This window comes from Enhydra lutris, unplaced genomic scaffold (genome assembly GCF_002288905.1).
Source record: "Enhydra lutris kenyoni isolate GAN:26980312 unplaced genomic scaffold, ASM228890v2 scaffoldscaffold34, whole genome shotgun sequence".
In the NCBI taxonomy this organism is placed as follows: Eukaryota; Metazoa; Chordata; class Mammalia; order Carnivora; family Mustelidae; genus Enhydra; species Enhydra lutris.
In genome coordinates, this window is record NW_019154118.1 from 16,236,508 (window position 1) to 16,254,880 (window position 18,373).

Below are 18,373 nucleotides of genomic sequence, written 5' to 3' on the forward strand. Positions count from 1 at the left end.
ACTCATTAAATATGCTCAAGCAGAGAAATCTGAGGCGTCTCATGGCCATCAATGAGTGGAAAAGACAACTGAAAATCCTCCCACAAAGGAAAGACAAAGTCGGATGATTTCACAGTTTAGTTCTACCAGACGTTCGAAGAATAGATTATTTTAGTCCTCTGCCAACTCTTCCAGGGAAGAGCAAGAGAGGAAATGCTGGTTTTGTGAGGCCAGGACTGCCACAATACCCAAACCAGGCAAGGCCAGTACAAAAAAATAAAAATTGCAGCCCAGTCTTACTCATGCACAGAAATGCAAAAATCCTAAACAAAAGCTCAGCGAACCAAAACCATCAGGTTACCAAGAAGACAATACATGGGTTTTATCCCAGCAATGCAAGGATGATTTGACATTAGATAATCCACGCACATAATTTCTTTCATTGATAGATTAAAGGTCAAATCTGTAGATGTAGAACACTCATTCGTAAATAATGTAAAACAGAAACATCTTAGAAAACCAGGATCAGAGGGGGATCTTATAAAACATTAGAAGAAATCCATTTAAAATCCATAATTCCCTTCTCTTGATGGCTGAACAATATTTCGTTGTATTTAGGCCACATTTTCTTTGTTGTTCCTCACCATGCACACAAAAGGTAATTATGTGAGGTGGTCGAGGTGTTAACTAATCTTATTGTGGCAATATTTTGCAGCATAAACCAGCATCAAATGAATCATCACACCTTAAACCTAACATATTGTTAGGTGTCACATCACAGTAAGGTTGGGAAAAACTAAAAATACACACAAAAATGAAATACAAGTAAAAAGTAAAGCCACTAACATGACCACATGTGTGTGTGTCCAGTACTCCTGCGTCTAGTCTACATTTTACGGAAAGGCCTGGCAGGACATAAGACAAGATCTAAAAATCAACAAAAGGTAAGCATCGGCAAAGAGGAGACAGTGCTGCCATTTACTGGTGATGTGTCCACAGAGAAAACCCAAAGGAATCCACAGGTAATTATTAGAAATAATCAGAGAGTTTAGTGAGATTGGATTTAAGATCAATATGTACAAATCAATTGCCTTTCTCTGTACTAGCAAAAGTTAGAAAACACACACAAAGGATAGCATTTAAAATAGCAATAAGAATAATACGGCACCCAGGGAGAAATCTAATAGAAGACGAGAAAGACTGATATGGAAGCATTTATAAAACCATTATAAGACATTAAAAAGGACGTAAACCAATGAAAAGATGTTTTTATGGAAAAGAGACTCAAGATTACACGAATACCGGTTCTCCTCGGGTGGTTCTACACACAGATCTCTTGCAATGAGATCCTCAGTCGTGTTAGATGAATTTGACAGGCTGATTCTAAAATTTCTACATAAGAGCAAAAGACCAAAAATAGGGAGGATATTCCTGATGGAAGAGAAAGAGAAGAAAGAAGAAAATGAAGAGGGGAATTTCTTCTACCACATGGGAAGATTACTATCAGGCTGTACCAGCGGAGACACTGATTCTGACGTGGGAGCCGACAAATGGACCAACAGATCAAAAAAGGAGTCGCAGAAACACACACACACCTGAGTAGAAACCGGGTATATGATGGAAGCAGCAGGACCATTCCAGAGGAAAGAGGGGATGGGTTGCCAACACATAGTGCCAGGACAGCTAGTAAAAATTAGATCCCTACCTCCTGCCTTACATGAACACCAATTCTGGGTGGAATAAAGATTTCAGTGTCAAAGGCAAAGCTGTAAAATGTCCAGAAGAAAATTCCTTCTGACTTGAGCAAAGATTATCTTCCACAAGATGCATCAAAAAATCATCACATTCAATTACATTAGGATTAAGACATTCTGGTCATGACATGACAGCAACAAAAGATGAAAAGTCAAACCACTAATTGGGAAGAGACATTTGCAGTACTTAATGACGAAGATTTCATATCCAGAATAATAAATGGATAGTATACTAATCATGTTAACCCACTTGAAAAAAAGGAGCCAATGTCATGAAAGCCATCGCTGATGAAGAAACAGGAATGGCAAATAAACAGATGCCCAACTCCATCACTAAGGGATCAAATGAAGACCACACTTTGCACCTCTCAATTGGCGGAAATTAATCAGTCTGGCAATGCCAAATATTGTTAGGGATGCAGGGAAATAGGGACAGTCATGCAGCTGGTGGGTTGTGGAAAGAGGCATGGTCATTTTGGAAAAAAGTTTGCAAGTATTCTGTAAGGTGGACAGTTTGTCTACTGTACAGCTCAGTGACCTCACTCCTCAGCCTGTCTCTAGAACATGCATTTTCTACTGCACAGTGACCCATTCATGGGCCTAGCCGTTTTATTTTAAGAAGGGAAACTATAGGGCCGCCTGGTGTGGCTCAGTTGGTTAAGCCTCTACCTTCGGGTCAGGTCATGATCTCAGGGTCCTGGAATTGAGTCCCGCATTGGGCTCCCTACTCCATGGGAAGCCTGCTTCTCCCTCTCTCACTCCCCCTGCTTGTGTTCCTTCTCTTGCTGTGTCTCTCTCTGTCAAATAAAATCTTTTTAAAAAAGTATTTCATATGAAAATGATGGCAAAAAATTTGAAAAACAGCGCCTTGCATGTGTGCCCTGGGTAGCATGCAGAAAAGTGTTCACAGCTGCATTATTTACAGTCACACAAAATGGGAAAAACAAAAAAATATCCACTGGTGGGAGCATGGACAGAATAATTAATCTGCATGATGGGAATACTGCACGACTTCAGAAACGCATGAACTATGGTCACGTCACAGTGGATGAAACTTAGAAACATCACGTGAACCAAAAATAGCCAGTCCCTGTAAACAACAACATGTTGTAATTACAAAGCTAAAAAAAGCTCCATTAAACACCATTTTATTTCATGCATAATAAATAGGTTTTTAAGAAGAGCAGGAGGGTTAGTCATATGCTGAAATAGTAGCCATAAAAAGGAGTGACGTTCTGATGCCTGACACGGATGAACCTTGAAAACATGCTGCTCCGTGAAAGACGCCAGATACCAAAGGGCACATATTGGACAATTCTTTTACAGAAAGTGTCCAGAATAGGTGAATCCACAGAGACAAAAAGTAGATCAGGGGTTGTCCAAGCCTGGGGTGGGAGGTGGGGAGGGCAGAATGGGAGTGACTGCTGGCAGGGACAGGGTTTCTTTTCAGGGTGACGAATGTGTTCTGGAATTAGCGATGGTGGGTGCACAGTTTTGTGGAGATACCCAAAAGTGCTGGATGTACACTTTTAAATGAGTTTCATGGTATGTGAATTACATGTTAATTTAAAAAAATATCTTTGGGGCACCTGGGTGGCTCAGTCAGTGTCCGGCTTTTGGTTTCAGCTCAGGTCATGGTCTCAGGGTCCCGGGATGGAGCCCTGCATAGGGCTCAGCAGGGAATCTGCTGGAGATTCTCCCTCCCTCTCCCTCTGCCCCTCCCCCTGCTTACGTGCTTTCTCTCTCTCTCCAATAAAGAAAGAAAGAAAGAAATCTTTAAAAAGAAATGTCTTGGGGCGCCTGGGTGGCTCAGTGGGTTAAAGCCTCTGCCTTCGGCTCAGGTCATGATCCCAGGGTCCTGGGATCGAGCCCCGCATCGGGCTCTCTGCTCAGGAGGGAGCCTGCTTCCTCCTCTCTCTCTGCCTGCCTCTCTGCTTACTTGTGATCTCTGTCTGTCAAATAAATAAATAAAATCTTTAAAAAAAAAAAAATAAAAATAAAAAATAAAAAGAAATGTCTTTGAAGAACAACAAGGGAGTAATGACACAGGTATGGGTGTCTGCTGTCCAGGGTGCTGTTCCCCTGTGGGAGTGAGGCCGGGGGTCAGGCTGGAGGAAAGTACAGGTGTGCTGTTGCAGGTGTCAGTGAAGGTCCCGTTCTTGCATTGTGGGTGTTGATCTTGTTGCTGTGCTTCGTTATATGTGTGTGCTACCTCCGTTTTTATACATATAAGGTATGTAAAATTGAAAAGAATTACCAATATTAGGTGAGATGGCATTAGAAGCCAGTTACTGCCTTTTGATACACACTTCCCAAGCGGCCTCCCCCGTCCACGGCTGGGCCTCCGCGGGGCTCTGGATGTGGCTGTTGTGACCTCTGGTGGCTGAGAGGGGCAGGGCACCCGGGGCTGCTCGCTTGGGGTGGGGAACGTCAGAGGGAGGATCCTTCAGAGCAAGCATGGTCCTGGCCACTCCGTACTGGTCCAGGGGTCAGGTCACTGCCAGTGTCACCCCCTGGATAAAGGGAAGACAGCCTCGTGCTTTCCTGGTTTGGGTTTTTTCCCTGCTTTTCCTTGCTGGCTGGTCACGGCAGTTCCTTATGCCCTGGCAGGAGGTGTGTAACTCCACTGAAATCTGTCCCTGGAAGGGACCACCTGGCCACCTTCTGCCTCCATCCAGATGGCATATCCTGGGGTCCTTGGCTCCGGGGACAGGGGCTTAATGAGTTCACGAGCAGAAGTCCAGGGAAGGGAAGAGGTCAGGGCACTGAGGCTCCGAGAGCCAGTGTCCACGCTGCCTTGGTTTGACCAAACCGCCTTTCTGGAGGACTGTGAACTAAAGCCTGTGGGAGGAGTTGGCTCAGGCCCTGTCGAGGTGAGGGTGTCAGGCATAACTGAAGGGACAGCTGTCAGCATTTCAGGGTTTCCCATATGGAGACCAGTAAGCAGCAAGACTCCCGCCCCACGTGGCTGGCTGGACTAGGGAGACCTCCGCTTACCTGCGCCATTTCATCTTATGGAAGAATGACTCTGCAGGTGGATGTGCCTGTGGGGAACTGGGCCAGGAAGTCCCAGACATCTTAGTGAACTGGGGGTGGCCACAGAAGGATGGCCTGGGGAGGGGGGCGCCACTGGGGTCATTTCCAAAGCCCTTAGGGTCTTCTGGCTTCCATACAGGAGAGGCATTGTGGTGGAGGCCTTCCTGAGCTGGGCGAGGACTGGGCCTCTGCTGCTCACTCCCACAGGTGTCATTTAACCTCTTCAGGCTCAGGTTCTTTACCTGCAGGATGGTTCAGTCATTGTGCCTGCTGACGGCGCTGGATTCCGTCACAGTCGCTGAGCTCCTGCATGCGGAGCTGTCTCTGTGGACGCTCAGCTTCGGCTCAATTGCTTGAACTCTTACCGCGTAGAGCGTACTCAGAGCTGGGAGCCTGACTCAGCCCCCACATCAGGCTGGGGGGTGGGTGGGGAATCTCCTGTGCAGAGAATGACGTTCCCTCCTACGTCCACAGACACCATGGAGGCGGTGCTGATCTTTCTCTGCAGCCTGCTGGCTCCCACCATCCTGGCCAGTGGTAAGTACCCTTCCAGGTCCTGGCCCTTTGGGACCGTAGGGCTGGGGGGATCTCACATTCTATGTGGCTGATAAGTGACTCCCCTGTCCCCACTTTAGTTGGCAGAGAAGGTGCTGGAAGGCAGCAGGTATTCCCAGACCCTACACAAGCCTGCCCACCAGTCCGCCAGGGGCCCAGCAGGCTCTGCTTTAAGCCCTCCAGTCCTCCAGGTCCCTGTAGACTTCAGGCCTGAACCTTGGGAGCCAGACCTACTCTAGATTCTGGCCTGGGGCAAGTCACATGTCTTTCCTCCTTTCTCAGCTTCCCCACGTGTAACAAGGGGGTTCTAGAAGCTGCCTCGGGGGATGATGTGAGAATAGGAAGGATGTGATGTGCTGTAGAAGCAGAAGCTCACTGGGCCTCTGACAGTACCCCCTTCGGCTCTTGGGCTGGCCCTAGCAGAAAGGCCGACCCCTCGGTGCTCCCTCAGGCATCTCTGGTTAATGGTCTGTCCTCCCCAGGCATCCCTCAGTGGGAAGTGAGTCTTGTGAGCCTTGGGGGAGACTCGGGAATCAGAGATCTCGCTGTCCTTCTCTTGCCCACACTTGTTTACTTTTTCAGCAGCTGAGCAGGAGGAAGAAAAGGACCCTTTTCATTATGGTGAGCAGTGATGGGAACTGTGGGTAGGGAGGGGGAGGTGCAGCCCCGCCCTGGGGAGGGCAAACCACGCTCCTTTCTGCCTTCCCTCCCTTCCATCTCTCCCCCTTGCTCCTTTGGCAGACTACCAGACGCTGAGGATTGGGGGATTGGTGTTTGCCGTGGTGCTCTTCTCGGTGGGGATTCTCCTTATCCTGAGTAAGTTTGTCTGTTCTCTGTCCGCTCTGTAAGAGGGGTGTCTGTAAACTACTAAGCAGGTGGAAAACGGTGGCAGAGCCTGGCCATGCTCTCCCTGGGGAGCGGGAAGAAGCCTGTCATTCTCCCTGTTATCTCTAGGACCGAATACAGTGTGGGGCACATAGTAAGTGCCCAGTAAAACAGTGAGGAACGAACAAAGTAAATGCTTGATGAGAACCAGCGGACAATAAGAAGGGTCAGGGTAGCTGTCCCGGTGCTGTGTCCAGGAGGCAAACGTGGGGGAATGTCCTCAGAGTGCCCCCCGGGGACGTGCCCTGTGTTTGTCTTTCCCATATGAGCCTGGGCTGCACGGAGCCTGGTCTGATCCAGCCGACTGTGGTAGGGTAGTAAAGCCATTGAATGTTGAACCTTGGCTCAGAGGAGTCCTACTCCGACAGAAGATTGCTACACGTAGCTGTGCTTTTTATGTGGTCCCACATGGCAGCCCCGTTGTGGTCAAGCCAGGAGCAGGACCTTGAGCTCCAGCCAGGAGCATGACCTTGGCTGGTTTCTTTGCCTTTCAGGTCGCAGATGCAAGTGCAGTTTCAATCAGAAGCCCCGGTAAGGATGCTGTGTCTGTGGACATCTGGGGACGACACTAGGAGGGGACAGGGAGGGGCCCAAATGAATGTTCTTTTGGGTTCTTATCTCAGAAAGAGGCCATGTGTGTAAGGAGTAGATGTTTTGAGGATTGCCAGGCATATCCTGGGGCAAAAGAGAGGTCAACATGTCCAGGGTTAGCCCCGCCTCTCTTCTGATATACACTGGGAAGGGGAGGGAGGCCAGAAGGTGCTGGACCCTTGTCTGGAGGCCCTTGAGACAGCTGGGCTATGGCGAAGGGAAGCAGAGGGCCTCAGAGCCTCTTGTGAGGTCCTCCTCTCTACAGGGCCTGGGACACTGTCCCTGCTTGTCACCTGTTCATGGGGCTCTTTGGCTAAGGAGAAGCTTGGGTTCCCTATCATTCACCTCCCCACCCATAAAGGGGCATACCCCATGAATCCACTATAAAAACCAGGGGTAGCACTGGACCTCAGAAATCTGAAGTCTGGCAGGACACACACCCCAAGCCCCCAGGCCTAGGGGTGTGTGTCCTGCCCAGCACTTACCTGTCTTGGGGGCCAGCACCGAAGGGTGCTGGTGAGTTCCCCTGACCCTGCACCCTGCAATCCCGACTTCTCCCCCTGCCCCATTCACCCTTTTGGTGGAGAGATCTCCAGCCCCGCAGTGACTCGGGCCATGCGCGGCCAGGAGAGCGGGTTTGCCCTGCGGACCTCTAACAGGAGGGCTGTGTCTCTCCTCTTGTAGGGCTCCGGGGGATGAAGAGGCCCAGGTGGAGAACCTCATCACTGCGAATGGTACGTATCCTGGCCACCAGCCTGGGTGGCGTGGAAGTAATTGGGGCGGGTCCTAATATAGCTCAGGGAGGGCTGGTTGCCCGACACCATGGCCTCCCTAGAGCTCACCAGACGTGCTCCCATGTCCGTGCCAGGAAGGAGGTCCCTGGGGCCTCTGCTGTGCCGTGCTCCCTCACTACCACCAAACAGGCTGCAACTCTTGACAGCCACCGCGTATGGGGCAGCTGCTCTGTGTCTGGCAGACCCCACTTCATGGGCGCGCGGCCTGCTGGAGTAGACATCACTATCCACATTTTATAACTGAGGGACCCAGCAGGGTTAAGGAATGTGCCAAATTCCTAGAACCAGCAAGGAGTGGGGCAAGATGTGGGTCTGTCTGACCCCACATCCTGCCAAGTCGCCTCTCCACTGTGCGGGTCAGACGCCCCCCACATCAGGCACAGGTGTGGATGCCCCCTGGGCAGGGCAAGGGGTCCATTCTCTACAACTGGTTCTATTTTTTTTTCCCCCTAGCAACGGAGCCCCAGAAAGCAGAGAACTGAAGTATAGCCCTCGGGTAGGAAGGTAAGATTCTGCCTGCCTGTGTCTTCCTCTGGCCCCGTCACTGCTCATTCCTCAGAGAAGAGCAGCAGGACCGCTTTTACTAGGAGCCACGCTGGGAGGCCAGTGAGACAGACGGACGGGAACATCGGAGATGCCCCGCACATGTGCAGTAAACAGTTGGGAACTAAGACCTCTGCAGAACGCAGCGGTCAAATTAATGGGGGTGTCGTCTTACCTGCCACATGGGCAGGACTTGGGGGCGAATTACAGTTTGTGAAAGACTCCTGATACAAAGGAGCATAAAGATAATGGCTTTTAATGATGATTCAGAAAGTACCTTAGGGCCACTTTTTAAAAACATTAACATTTTATAATAAAACTTTCAAGATCTACACAAAACTAGGGAGAGCAGTGTATTATCCCCTCCCCTCCTACCTCCGTGTGCCCTCTTCACGGGCATTCCGTTTAGCGTTTGCTTCCATTGTTCATTGTAGGGACACGGGAGAGTCATAACCGTCAAATGCCTTAGTTTTCAAAACACACTCACAAAACACACTCACACTCACACTCAAGCCTACAGGAAAAAGCAGGACAGGTGGGGTTGAGCCCCATTTTATCGATAAAAGAAACGGAGGTCACCGAGGACAGACAGATTGCAAGTGACAGGTGGGACTTGAAGTCAGGCCCTTTAGCTTCCAGCCATTTCCACCACGCCCCTCTGTGTCTGTGCCCGTGTCACTTGATGAGCTCTCTAGAATACGCTGGGGCCCGGGGAGTGCGGAGGTCGGTCTCCTGTCCACTCGCGTCTGCCTCACGGAAAGCGTAATAGACAGGTCTATGATCTCATCTGAATTGTCAGCGAAGAGATTTCTGGTACCGAAATGCCTGGTACACCAGCTTTTACCATGAGTGCAATGACAGAGCATACTTACATGTGAATTTTTTACTTAGTGCTTTTACATCCTCGTGACAGCCCTGCGGGCGAGCAGAACAGGGCTCATTATGTCCATCTTCTATTCTAGATGGGCTCAGAAAGGTCAGTGATTGCCCACACGTGAGGTGGCCATAGATGCTAATCTTGGAGTGGGCGTCCAGGCTGGTCGCGTGGTGTTCTGTCCCTTTGTGGTGGCTGGCAGGTCCCATCTTGGGAGTGGTATGGGGAGGCTCAAGGGCAGGAGGCATGAGCTAGCAGTTGTCCTGTCTTCTTTTTTTTTAAACTTGAACTACCTCAGAAACCTTGTTCTCTTAGATCTCGGGACTGTGAGCCGCTCCTGGGAGTGTCCTGACATAGAAACCCTGGGTTTAACAGTTTTCTTTCCATGTCTCCCAGGTTCCAGCCCCCACTGAGAGAAGCCCTCTCCTGAGGGCCATCCCCTCCCCTGCCTCCACCTTCTTTCCCTGTGTTTCAGGCTCATAGTCTGCTTGTTGACAGGAATGTGGTGCTCGGAGTAGGTCTCATCCTGTGGGTTTTGGGGGGCACAGGGGCTGTGCTAAAGGCAGGGAGACAGCCGGTAAAGATTCCTGGAAGGAACCCAAGTGGTGTTTTAATTTAAATTCTCTCCCCCCCTTAGCCTCCAGAACCCGAAGGGAGCTGCTCCAACCTTTAGATGCCAATGTTGATGCTTAAGAACACCGGCCACTTCAGCAGCAGATCTTTCCCCAGGAGAAGCCAAGAACGTGTGTGTCCCCTGCCCCCTCCCCGTCCCCGGAACATGGTCCACAACTTAGTGATGCAACGAACACCCACCTTCCCCTGCCTGTGGCCTGCGGTCTCGTCCACCTCCTGTGATGTGTCTGTGTGTGTGTTTGATGACTGTGGTCTCTGTGGCTGCTTGTTTGTGGGTGATGTTGTATTTTAGTGACCCCGGACTTGCTTTCCTGGGCAGGTGCTGAGCCATGCCGCCACCAGCCCCTCCCTACTCCCCTTTGCCCCGGCCCCATCATCTCCTACTCCTGGGAGTCTGCTTTTCCCTTGAGAGACCAGTCTCTTCTCTTGATTGAGGGGTGGGTGTAGGTGGGGGTAGGGGGCATGCGTGGGGGGTCTTCCGTTGTCTCGGGACTTGGGAAGGTTTACATCACCTTTGTGATCGTTCTCCATGGCCTCTCTCACTTCCTTCACAAGAGCCTGGCTTCTGTATTCCAGCCCCGACCTGAGTCTGTTCTGGGGTCTCTTGGCCATGGTTAAGTTGACAGCAAGGTGCCAGTGAGCCCAGCTTTGCCTCCAGGCAGGCTCTGCCCCGACTGTGGTCATTTCCTCTTGGGGCTTCCGGCACGGAGTCCTCCTCTGCCTGGCCCCGTGGCAGAGCAGCCCGGGATCCCGGACCCAGGGCTTCTACTCTACTCCTTGGGGAATGTGCCCCTTGCATATTTTCTCAGCAATAACCCCATGGGCTCTGGAAACCTGCTTCTCTCCCCCGTCTTCCCTGCTTCTGAGACTCCCAGCTATAGCCCAGCTCTTCTGGACTCAGACTCTGTCCCTGAATGAGGTCTCCGGGAGGCGAGGGCCAAGGGGACCCATTCTGTTGGGGCCAGCACTCTGGGGAGGGGCAGCCGGGAGAGCAGGGTTCTCTGCCCGGTGCTGTTGGCCGGGGGGAAGCGACGGCTCCCGTACCCTTTGCCCCGCCTTCCCTGGTTAGAGAGGCAGGTGCAGCAGGCCAGCTGCAGGTTAGAGACAGACTGAGCAGGCGCTCACAGCCCTGCAGCGGAGGCGACAGCGAGAGGTTGAAGGTCATAGAGAACGGAGAGTCCGGCCAGACCCCATCCCATCCATCGTGTTCTTGTGGAAACTAACCGACCGGCGCCGCCGTGACCGGGACTGCTGTTCTCCGTGTTGTGACTTACCCTCTCAGCCACAGAAAGGAATAAAACATCCTTTGTTTCCTAGTGGCTCTAAGTGCTTTCCTTTGTGTCAAGAAGCTGGAGTATTTGTAGGGTGCTTGTAGGGCTACGGGGACTCTGTGCTTGGTCAGAGGGAAGCGATGGTTGCTGAAGAGGCAGTCGGGGTATGTGTGGGCCAGCAGCTTGGACGCTAAGTTCCTCTGCTTCCTCTCCCCCTCCTTCCCCCTCCTGCCTCCGCCTGCTCCCCAGTCCGTGGGCCCGGGCTCCGCCCTGTGGTAGGACCTGAACCTGATGCGTGGCCTGCACAGAAGCCAAGAGTCCAGGTGGCTCCCCGAGGGCGTGCTGGTCGAGAACCAAAGGTTCTAACCTCTTCCTTTGGTTGACTCTGGGGCTGCTACCTAAGGACTTGGCAAAGAGGGTGTGGTGGGTCAGACCCTTACTTATCTTTTCATCTCCCACAAAACCCAAATACCACCTCCTCTGTGCAGCCTTCCTGGACTTCAGGTAGAATGAGTCCCTTCCTTTCTGTGCTCCAGTCACACGGACTCCGGCCTTTAGCCTCACATTGAAGCACTCCATACATCGGCTTCAAGCCTTGGAGGCCAGGCAGATAATGTCCATTGGTGAATCCGCTGTCGTGACACAGGAGATGGCTCGTAGGAGCCAGAGGTCACCGACAGTGTCCCCCCAAAGACATTCCAGTTCAGTCTTCCGGAAAGGACTGTTGGTCAAATGAGCCCAGCTGCCAGCCAACCCTCCGGGAGGGCCCCGGGGTACGCCCCCATCTCTGTGCGTCTTGTGTGTTTCTATCGTGAGACACTGTTCCCAGGGGTGAGGACTAAGTCTTATTCTAATGTAACTTCCTGGCCCGCCCCACCCCCAAATCTTCAGAGTCTGTCTAGGTTCTGTGAGCTAGAGCTCTGTGTAGAGCTTCGGAATTGGCAGGTGCAGGTCCCGAGGGCCTCGGGGCTCTGGCTAACCCCAGGCCATCCCCCGGGACATGCAGGGAGCCCTCCCTACTTCTGCAACTGCCCTGCCCTCTGTCCCCTAGGTCTTTGGGGGGGGAAAAAAAAGGAGGCTTTTCATTGAGATCTACCTCAATATTGTCAACTCCGTGATTACAGGGGCTCAAAAGTCTCAAAATTCCTTTCAGGGCATACACTAGCAAGACTGTGCTCTGGGTCTTGTGACCTGGAATTGAGACACATAACAAAGAGTCAAAGAAACGGATGATCGATAATATTAGCATTAATATATAATAACATATTAATAATATATTACATAAATAATATTAGTATTAATAACTAAATAAAGCAGCTAATATGTGCCAAACCCTGGGCTGACCACGTTCCACAGATCAACTCATTCCAAACTCACAGTACTACCTTATGGATCTCAATTTTACAGATAAAGAAACCATGGCTCGGTGGGACTGGCCTGAGTTTGCACTGCTGGCGACAAAGCCCAGGCCCATCCAGCTCCAAGCCTGTTTCTCTCTGCACAGGAAAGGAAAAGATATAGAGCCATCAAGTGCACATGGGAGGAGGCAGAATTTGGCCTCATGTTGGGGGGGGTGGCGAAGTCCTTGGTTCCCACAGCTATGGGAGTGAGCTCCCTGTCACTGGAAGTATTCAAGTTGATGGGACCCCCTGGCTAAGAGGGACCATGAGAATCTACCCAGGATGGCCTAATCTACCCAGGTCCAAGCTCAAACTGAGGAACAACCCCTCTCCCCCACCCCCTCACCCACATACAAAATGGGGAAGCCCCTCTCCCTCTAGCACCTAGGGTTGTAGAGCCAGGGAAGAAGAATCCAGAATCCAGGCATGGATTGCTGTTTAATGTGTGTCTTCCCTCTGGACCAGCATTTCATGCTGGGCGAGATCATATCTGTCTACTCAGTCCTGGCAGGCGACTGCTCTCTGTAATTTGGTTGGATATAGGAACTGTAACTTGGTTATGTAGGAAAGCTGGTATGTGATGCCACTTCCCAGAAGGGAGCGCTGAGTCTCCTGGCCTCAGACAGTGATCCCAGGTGTCCGGGCCATTTTATCTCCCAACTACTGCCTCCTTCCCCATGAACTCCACTCCAAGGATTTCCAAGTCTATTTGCTTGGAGGTGTTTGTGTTTACTTAACACCACATAAAAATAGGTCAATCTGCCTTCTGGGCCCCCAGGCTGTGGCCCTCCCCACTGCTCTGGGTTTTTTGCACGTTGTGGATTGGAACTTGCCAAATTGTTCTTGGAAGAGAGTCAGAGGCAGAGTGCAAGCTTCAGGGACGGTGGGGTGGGCGGGGTGGGGTGGGGGGGATGCCGGGCTGAAGTACACGCCAAGGTCACCGGGCTCTTTCCTTCCTATGGGGAAAAGGGCTCTGGCCTCCTAGGGATCTTGGGCTGGCGGGGTGGCCGGACAAAGCCAGGGTGGGAGGACTGTCCAGCTCTGTCTGGTTCACCCCACCTTGTCCTTGGCTGCTCTGCCTCACTCTGGGTCCAGAGGGGGAGAGAGAGAGAGATCAGGTGTGTTTGCCTGAGCCAGGGGAGGAGCTTGGAAATGCCTGTCTCCAGGCCACAAAGAGGAAGAATGCCACCTCTCACCATTAGTGTGATTCATTGCTGTCACAGCTACACTCCGGGGGGCAGAATCAGCCAGCTCAAGCCAACCGGCTGCTGATTTTATGGAGCCAGCCCCAGCCCTGTGCCCGCTTGCACAATAATAGGGCACCTGCCAAGGCAGCGATGACTGGGCAGGTGATGCTGGATCGGATGTCGTGGGAGGCTTGGGCTGGTAGGGGCTGGTAGGGGGAGGGCCCCCTGCACTGTCTGGAGGAGTGGGCTCCTGCCTCTGAGCCAGGCTCGGAGGCAGGCCAATGGAGGAGAAGGAGGCTCAGGATATTCCCTGGTCTCCCCCTCTCCTCACCAGCTGAGTGAGCTCAGGCATACTCCAGCATCTCTGTCACTTTCTTTGCAAAACATTGTCCTTCCTAGCCATAGGGTGTGCTGGGTGCCATTGAAACCCTAGGAATGCCACTTAAGCCGCAGTTACCTTCCCCGTGCAATGGGTCCATCAATAACTTTCCTCTTCCCTCACAAGTTCAAAGTGATACAATGTACATAAAACACTGACACTTATACATATACTACATGCAGATAGTATATTATTAATATTTATATTACCATACCATTCATTTCCTTATGCATCCTTTCTGTGGTAGCGGGGTGCCCCTTCTGTCTGTCAGACCTGGGTTCGAGTTCTGCCTCACCTACATTACAGTGCAATTTCCTCCTCTGGAAGACGGGTAGCACAACACTGGCTTGGTTGAGTCACTGGAAGGAACGAAGCAGCTCAAGGAAGCCGAAGCTCTTTTGGAACCCTCGAGAACCATGAAGTGGATGGGATTGTTACCAAGTGAGGATTTCTGGGCACCGGACTTTGAGAAGACACAGCCATTTAATAGGCCAGACTCGGCCATCTGTGAAATAAATGACAAAGATGGGTACAAAGCCAGAGGTGGTCATTTGGGCCACACCAGGATAATCCAGAAGGTCACGGAGGAAGGGCAGGAGCAGAGAGGGTGGGCCTGGAGCTGCTTTTCAGAGATAAGGGGGGACGTGAGTACTAGGAGGTCAAGGACCACCACTGGAGAGAATAACCCCTATTCTAGTTCAAGCTCAGACGTGAGTTCCGAGAAAAGTCAAGAATGCATTTCTCTCCAGGGTATTCACTGTGGGAGAGGTGGGTCAAACAGGTTCGCCCTTGCCAGCAGCTGTAGAAACAGAAGAGGACGTCTGCGTCTCTGCCAGCTCAGGGAGCAGAAAGCCTCAGTGACCTTGACTCTCATAGTACATAGCCCTTTGGCAACTCCCAGGACCTGTGTGCCCCACGACTCAGGTCATCTTAAAGCCAACACTTAAGGAATGGACCCTCCAGGACCCACCTCCCCTGGCCTCGCCTTATAAGACCCCAGTGACCCTGGCATTAGCAGCCACAGCAGGAGACAGGCACCAACACTCCTTGGGGTTCAGGACCTCTGGGCGGTACTGATGGGGCCTGACGGCTGCCACCTTCCCTGCTGAGACTGCAGGGCCATGCATGCCAGCAGCCGCAGACCAGCCCCAGCCAGGATGCAGGGCTTTCTAGGGGCTTCTGGCTTCTTCCCAGCTGCAAGAGGAGGATTGCAGGGGGCCTGGACTCCGAGGCCATGCGCTCTGACGTGCGGCCCCAGACACGCAGGGGTGGCGGAGCTGGAACATTCCTCCTGGGAAGGCTGGTGGTGCGGGCCTTTGCCTCTTGGCTAGTTTTTGAGCACCAGGCAGATGGTGCTCAGCTGACGTTCCAGGATGCTGCCCTCCCATCCCAGCAGCCCAAAAGTGACCACCCAGACCTTTGCCCTGAGACTGAAGAGTCAGGGGACAGTTGGAACACTGCTTGGGGAAGATGCAGGGGGGCTGAGGCATGGTGACCAAGGATATTGTCCCACTGGGTATGACCATGCTGGAAGAGGGACCAGGACTTGGGGCTACCTCTCCATACCTCCCAAAGGTCTCCTTGATCTGTGGGTCTGGGGAGGAAAGCAGAGTATGGCTGGGTGGTCCTCTTTGGCTCCAGCCTAGAATAATCAGACAAAGGGAGGGCGCAGGGGTTGGGGGTGTCTTTGCCTGCCTTAGAGCCTTTCTGAGACAACAGAGGAGCACTCCCACCCCATTTGGCCCCATATCCTGAGAAAGACTGAAAGCAGCAGCACATCCGGACCCCAGCAGCGGCCAGCGGTGCTGTGCAGGTGTGGGGAGGAGAGGAAGGTTGGGGGTGCGGGGTGGGTGGTAGACCAGCAGAGATTGTGCTGAGGGTCGGGAGGGGAGGGTGCTCTGGGAACTGCCTCCGAGACGCCTTGGCAAGGGACTGGGCCCAGGGAAGGGACTGCAGTGAAGGTCCTTGCCTCCTAGACGGTCATCTCCGGGGAGGAGAGTGAAGTCCACATTCATGAGGACCTTCTCTGGCCAGGCTTTTACCCACGTCATCTCAATTCCTACAAGAACCACTCAAGGTAGGTGCTTCAACCCACTGTATACGTGGGAGAAGGAGACCTGGAGAAGTAACCTTCCCCAGCATCACAGTGTCTACAGCGAAGAGTCAGGATGCAAAGCAGCTTACTCAGGGCGCGTCTGTCCCACGGGGAGGTTCCTGAGTGGAGGGACCCGTAGGAGGAGAGGCTCTCCTGGGTGGTGCACTGGGCATCGTGGGCCATGGGCTGAATGAGGGCTCCCTTGTCCCCAGCGTCAGCCAGGCCAATGACCTCAGCTGGAGGTAGACATGAAAAAGTCTGAGGGAGGACTTGGGTGTGAACAAGAGAGAGTAGACCTCCTTGACTCTTAGCTCCGGGCTTCCCCTGAAAGGAGAAATAGAAGCTTTCTTGAAAATCGCTTCAGGTCTTTGGGTAAAATGCTGGGGGGAATAGAGGATGGGGAGGGGGAACTCCCCAAGAAGGACTCTGGGGGATCTGTTGCCGACCACCCACTCTGTCTCCGTGGGGGCAAACTAGTTCCTGCTACCTGTTCTAGGACGGGATTTCAGGGGAAGAGTCTGTGTTAGGCAGGTCCTGGGCCTCCCGTGCCACTAGAGAAATGATTTCACCTCCGGGATGCATTCATTTGCTTAACAGAACTGGGGGTCCAACATGTGCCAGGTTCTGTTCTAGGCACTGGGAATCTAAGAATGAACACAGCAAAAATCCTTGCTTTCCTGGAGAAAAAAAACCAAAACACAACAAACTAAGAAGGGATTTGAGACATTGCAGAGTGGGTGTGAACAATTTAGACTGGGGTGCCAGGAAGGGTCTTCTGAGTCAATCAATGAAGAGAGGCATGAGCGGAGCTAACCAGGAAGCTCTCAGGAGGAAGAATGTTCAGGAAGAGGGAAGAGCTAGTGCAAAGGTCCTGAGGCAGGAGCATGCCTGGAGGGTTAGAAGAGCATCAAGGAGATCAGTATGGCTGGAGTGGAGAGAAGGTACAGTAAAGTTGGAAACAAGGTCAAAGATGTCATTGGGGCCAGTATAGAATGGTTTACACTTTGAGCCCTCAAAGGGTTGGAGCAGAAGAGTGAGCCCTTTATAGAGACAAGGATGGGTAGGATGACTTTGGATGCCCTTTCTAGTTAGCCAGTCCATGACACAGGGTCTCCATTTGGGATCAAGATGCCTTCCTTTGCAGCATTAGGGGCTGGTAGGGGACACACTATGTGTGTATGTGTGTGTTTGTGGGAGGGTGTGAAAAGGCTGTGGCTGAGATCCTCACGTTTCTAAACCACTGACATGTTTGGACCAGGTAACTTCTTCAAGTGTCATCTAGCCCCGAGATTTCCAGATCTCTCCAAGTGCCTGGCTTGGAGAATTTCAGCTCGGCAGCCCTGAGCTGTCTAGAACATGCAGGTTTCCACTTGGGAACGTGTGGCAAGGCTGGGTCACGGGAGCAGCTCGGCCAGCAGGCAGGACCCTCGGTGTCCTTGGGACAGACCTCAGCCCCTCTAGATCATGCCCCTCCCAGGCCTGCCCTTCTCCATTTCCAGAGTCTTCCAGCCAGGAGGTGGCTCTCTGTGGGGTAATTAGTCATCCCCTCCCCCGTCCCCCGCCCCAGGGGCAGGAGATTCCTCTAAGGAGGGATAGGAGGCAAGTTGTCCTCTCTCTGGCTGGAACGGGTGGTCAGAGGGGCCCAGAGTGAGCCGTACCCAGCCTGCTTACGGCCACCTTCTCCAGGCCACCAGAGGCCCAAGTGCGGGGGAACAGAGACTCGGCCTCTTCCGGCCGTGCCCCCTCTGGCACCGACCAGCCACCCTCAGGGGCCTCGTTAGGCTACTACTATCTCCGGCTGGGCCGCTGGGGCGCGGCGGGCAGTCTGACATCACAGCCCGTGGTAAGTCACTGGGGGCTACGCTGGGAGGGTCCCCGGTGAGACTGGGTTGGTTGCCATGGAGCCGCTCCACACCAGTGCCCCCTCCCAGCCCCCAGCTGCTTCCCATCTCGGCCCTACTACCTGCAGCTGGAGGCTCAGGCTCTGGGCGGGGGCCTTGAAAAGACCCCCGCCTCGCCCAGGGGCTGCTGCCCAGGGCTGTGGCCATTCTGACCTATCTCAGGAGACGCCCAGCTGAGGATGAGACCCGGGGGCAGGATCGATACAGGCGGAGACCCGGTGGGCTGGAGGGTGGAGGTACAGCTGAGGGAAGTCTTGGGGGGCCCACAAATGGCCCTGGGAGTCTCCCTCAGTCACCGCTAGGGTGACCTTGGCAGGCACCCCGGGCTTCCTGGAGGGCGCTGGCTGCGGCGTCTCTCCTGTAGGGGCAGAGGGGCCAGTGGCCGTGGCTCCCAGCTTCTCCCTTCCTCCGGGGGAAGTCAGAGACTCTCTGGCTGGGATCCCTGGCCCCAGCCCGTCCCCGCTGGCAGGCAGGCACAAGGTGTGGGCTCCCTCGC

The 18,373-nt window shown here is 52.9% G+C and overlaps 1 protein-coding gene across 3 annotated transcripts in view; it reads left to right on the forward strand.

Annotated features, from left to right (window-relative positions):
- LOC111153818 (FXYD domain-containing ion transport regulator 6) overlaps positions 1-10,954 on the forward strand; it is a 30,342-nt gene extending 19,388 nt beyond the window's left edge. The window contains exons 2-8 of one of the 3 annotated variants that reach the window (XM_022513069.1): positions 5,244-5,306; positions 5,910-5,945; positions 6,066-6,140; positions 6,704-6,740; positions 7,485-7,534; positions 8,048-8,098; positions 9,649-10,954. In XM_022513069.1, the coding sequence (XP_022368777.1) occupies positions 5,249-5,306; positions 5,910-5,945; positions 6,066-6,140; positions 6,704-6,740; positions 7,485-7,534; positions 8,048-8,076 (285 nt within the window). In that variant the 5' untranslated portion in view covers positions 5,244-5,248 and the 3' untranslated portion in view covers positions 8,077-8,098; positions 9,649-10,954. Of the gene's footprint in view, positions 1-5,215; positions 5,307-5,906; positions 5,946-6,065; positions 6,141-6,703; positions 6,741-7,484; positions 7,535-8,047; positions 8,099-9,648 lie in introns of those variants that run through there. The other 2 variants (XM_022513068.1, XM_022513070.1) reach the window with 2 other exon arrangements.
- The last annotated feature ends 7,419 nt before the right edge of the window (positions 10,955-18,373 follow it).